The sequence below is a fragment of the Hyperolius riggenbachi genome, chromosome 7, assembly GCF_040937935.1.
Source record: "Hyperolius riggenbachi isolate aHypRig1 chromosome 7, aHypRig1.pri, whole genome shotgun sequence".
Taxonomy (NCBI): domain Eukaryota; kingdom Metazoa; phylum Chordata; class Amphibia; order Anura; family Hyperoliidae; genus Hyperolius; species Hyperolius riggenbachi.
Window position 1 is genome coordinate 252184768 of NC_090652.1, and position 3838 is coordinate 252188605.

Here is a 3838-nt window from a genome sequence, read left to right on the forward strand (position 1 = left end):
GAGGAGTCTTATTAACCCCCTGTGGGACAGAAAGGAATTAGCTCCATCCTGGATAGGAGGAGGTTAAACCCGTCGTCGTTATTTATTTATCTTCCCCCCTCTGAGCCTAACGCAATGGAGCTTCTAATTCCTCCCCTCCTTTGAGCGGCCAGGCTTGTAAGAGCGCTGATTTCTTGAACCTGGCCACCTCTGATTGGCTGCGGCGCGGCTCCCAGTCGGCGTTCGGCGCCTCGTGATTGGCTGAGCGCAGCCCCCAGCGGTACTTCAAAGCGGGCGCTAGCAGCGCCAAGCCTGAGTGTAGTCCGCGGTCGGCTGCAGGAGGATCCGCACTCGGCGCAAGTTGTGGCAGGCAGCAGCTTCTCACTCCTCCTCTCTGCAGCGGGGCAAGGGACCTGCTATGGCTACGTCTATACTCGGGGTAAGTGCTGCACATCTTCACTCATCCACCACTATAGGAGCTCAGCTCACAGTCCAGGGAAACTTTCCTCCTAGTATAACCGATACTGTAGCCTAAAGTACAACCAATACTAATCATCATTAGTGATAATAGAAAATGTGTGCCTTTTTTACTTTCATTACTTTTTCCTATTCATCCTCTGCCTTTACTTTTACACTATAGTTTGTTTTTGTTTTGTTTTGTTTTGTTTTTGTACTTTTGTAGGAGAGACAGACGAGGTAGAATGTATTCTATTTATTGGTCCCCACCAATGCAGCCTGAACGAGATCATTAACCCTAATCCCTAATTCACCACTACATCTCTGTACCATAGAGGCAGGCTTATGCTTGGCTGTGTGGCTGCCTTGTGTTTCCCCCATAGCCGCTGCACAAGGGTGTTGAGGAACTGCAATCCTATATCTCCAGCTCACTCCATAGGATGGAATCCCGTCTGTCCTCCATGATCTGATATTCCTATGTCACCTGTGTCCCAATCTAACACTGAGGGGGGGGGGGGGGGGGGGGGGGGGGGGCATTGCTTGCCCATGTGCCTGAAATATATAAGATATGAACAATGAATTCTGCCTCCTTATTCTTCTGTAAACAAACGTGTAAATACTTTAGCTTGACATTAACACCATTGCATTTTACTTTTTGCTTTTTAAAACAACGAAGGATTAAGGGACGTTTTAAACAGCCACAGGATTATTACAACAGCCATAAATGTGTAGTTGCATCATTCAATTTTTACAATAGCCGAATGACAGGTTAGATCCTAAACACCTTTATAATTTATTAGCACTCTCATTCTATCTGTTGTTTTTAGTAGACTTTATATTGATGACATTTAGAGGCTTAAAATGGCAGTATAAAAAAAGCAAGAAAATAACGACTGATGCAATATTTGGTTTACTTACATTAATGATGGTTTGGTTATTAGGAGGCATTAGGAATGGGGGAAGGGGGGTCACATGGGTTGCCTGGGAAGATAATGTAGCATTTCTTGCAATATAATAGAGACTTGGTTGGAAGGTGAAGAGATTTTTGGGAAGGGAAGAGTTAACTGGTTAGTGTTGAGGAAGTTGCCGTTAGCCCGATGTTTGGAGGAGATGCTCAGCGCTGAGTTGGTGGCATAGGGCTCCCTGTGCACCTGGGGTAATTATGAGGCTATGGCACCTGGTGTGGAGTAGTTGGCAGGGGCACGCTGGAAGGGAAGCGCTGATGAGGCCAGGGATGGTGCCAGGTTGGATGGGACTATGTTCTAATGATGTGGTTGTTTGTGTCCCCCCAGGAAGAGCCAAGATTTGGGACCACTCCTCTGGCCATGCTGGCTGCCACCTGTAACAAGATTGGGAACACCAGCCCCCTCAGCAGCCTGCCGGAGTCCAGCGCCTTCGCTAAGGGGGGCTTCCACCCGTGGAAAAGGTCTTCATCCAGCTGCAGCCTGGGCTCCAGCCTTGGGGGATTCACAGTCGCCACCAGCCGGGCCTCCAGCGCCCTGACAGGAGGAAGTGCCACTGCCAACAGCGCCTTCTGCCTGGCCTCCACCTCCCCCACCTCATCGGCCTTCAGCAGTGACTATAGTGGCCTCTTTACCAACGCCTCAGGGGTGTCCCCGCAGGAAGCAGGCCAGTCCGCCTTCATCTCTAAAGTACATGGGGCAGCTGATGGACTATACCCCAGAGTGGGCATGGCCCACCCCTACGAGTCCTGGTACAAGTCAGGCTTCCACTCTGAGGTGGCCAACGGGGCCACAGCCTGGTGGGACGTACACGCTGCCAGCCCCAGCACTTGGCTAGAGGTGCAGAACCCTCCTGCCGCAGCAGCCGCTCTACAAGGGGCGCTGCACTCTGGGGCGCCCCACAGCCAACTTAGCGGCTACGGCCCGGACTTCAGCTCCCTCACACATTCGGCCTTCAGTTCCACTGGGCTGGGCTCCAGCGCTGCCTCTCACCTGCTCTCCACCGGGCAGCACCTGCTTACCCAGGAGGGCTTCAAGCCAGTGTTGCCCTCTTATCCGGACTCCGGTTCCTCCATGCTCTCAGGGGCCGCGGGAGGTGGGAGCGGAGCCACAGGACGCTCTGCGCGCAGATACTCCGGGAGAGCCACGTGTGACTGTCCCAATTGCCAGGAAGCGGAGCGGCTGGGTCCCGCGGGGGCGAGCCTGCGGAGGAAAGGGCTGCACAGCTGCCACATCCCCGGCTGCGGCAAAGTCTACGGCAAGACGTCGCATCTGAAGGCGCATCTGCGCTGGCACACGGGTGAGCGACCTTTCGTCTGCAACTGGCTCTTCTGCGGCAAGAGATTCACCCGCTCCGACGAGCTGCAGCGGCATTTGCGCACCCACACTGGTGAGAAACGCTTCGCCTGCCCCGTGTGCAACAAACGCTTCATGCGCAGCGACCACCTCAGCAAACACATCAAGACGCACAACGCGGGAGCGGGCGGAGGGGGCAAAAAGGGCAGTGACAGCGACACAGATGCCAGCAACCTGGAGACCCCCAGATCAGAGTCCCCAGAACTTATTCTGGAAGGGGTGCGGCCAGGGAAAGACTCAGGCAATGACTCTTAGGGAGCAGCGGCTTGGGGGGCGCTGATGAAACCCCCCCAGTGATCGCAGCCACTCCCTGGGGCACAGATAGAGCGACTTTTCTTGGACTTGGGCGCCTCTGGGGCACAGTGACTCCTGGGGAAGGGAGGTGCAGAGGGACTCTGAGTAGCACTGTGAAGGTGCAATAACCCCGCGCTGAATTGCACTGGACTGGCTTGTGCTGGCAAAACTTTAGAAAGAACAGCAATAGAATCAGTGAAGGGAGGCCAATGACACCAATCTACAGCTATTTTAATTTCTGTCCTGATTTTCACTGTCTAAAAAGACAAGGACCATTCCTCACTCCCTGCTGGATTATGACGTTCATATCCTTCTTTGAGATCTATTTCCAAATCGTTTCTCCTTATTTAAAAAAAATAATACAGATACAAAAGGTGTACAACCCCAAAACTAGGAGATCTCTCCGGACAATCGCTGTATTTTCCTTTACGACGCTGTATAATACATTCCCAGAGTTCGTGTTTCATTTTCCATTGCCCATGTACCTGTTCCCCAAATAGTTCCTCTTCTGTGGATTCCTGAAATTCAGGAGTAATTTTATTTCTATTTTCTTTTTTTTTAATTAATATTATTATTATTATTTTAATTTCTGATGCACTTTGTGAAAGTCAATATATATATGTCAAAGATATTTAATATGTTGATTTAAACTCTTCACTCAGACACGTAAATTAAATTCAAGAACTAAAGAAAAAAAAAACAAGTAAAAAAAATAAATGCTTTTATCTGTATTATATATATATAAAAATAACCTTGATCATATTTTGAATTTCCTAATATTAAAGAAGTCT

At 50.2% G+C, this 3838-nt stretch overlaps 1 protein-coding gene across 1 annotated transcript; it reads left to right on the top strand.

The window, feature by feature from the left end:
- Positions 1-397: 397 nt before the first annotated feature.
- On the top strand, positions 398-3008 carry SP9 (Sp9 transcription factor). Its single transcript, XM_068247035.1, has 2 exons — positions 398-418; positions 1728-3008. The coding sequence occupies exons 1-2, from the start codon at positions 398-400 to the stop codon at positions 3006-3008; spliced, it is 1302 nt and encodes a 433-aa protein (XP_068103136.1).
- Positions 3009-3838: the final 830 nt, after the last annotated feature.

What these genes read in the sequence shown, in the direction of transcription:
- SP9 (XM_068247035.1), top strand. Translation starts at nt 398, where the DNA reads ATGGCTACGTCTATACTCGGG. An exon ending in TGGCTACGTCTATACTCGGG is followed by an intron (nt 419 to 1,727) that starts GTAAGTGCTGCA and finishes GTGTCCCCCCAG; the next exon opens with GAAGAGCCAAGATTTGGGAC.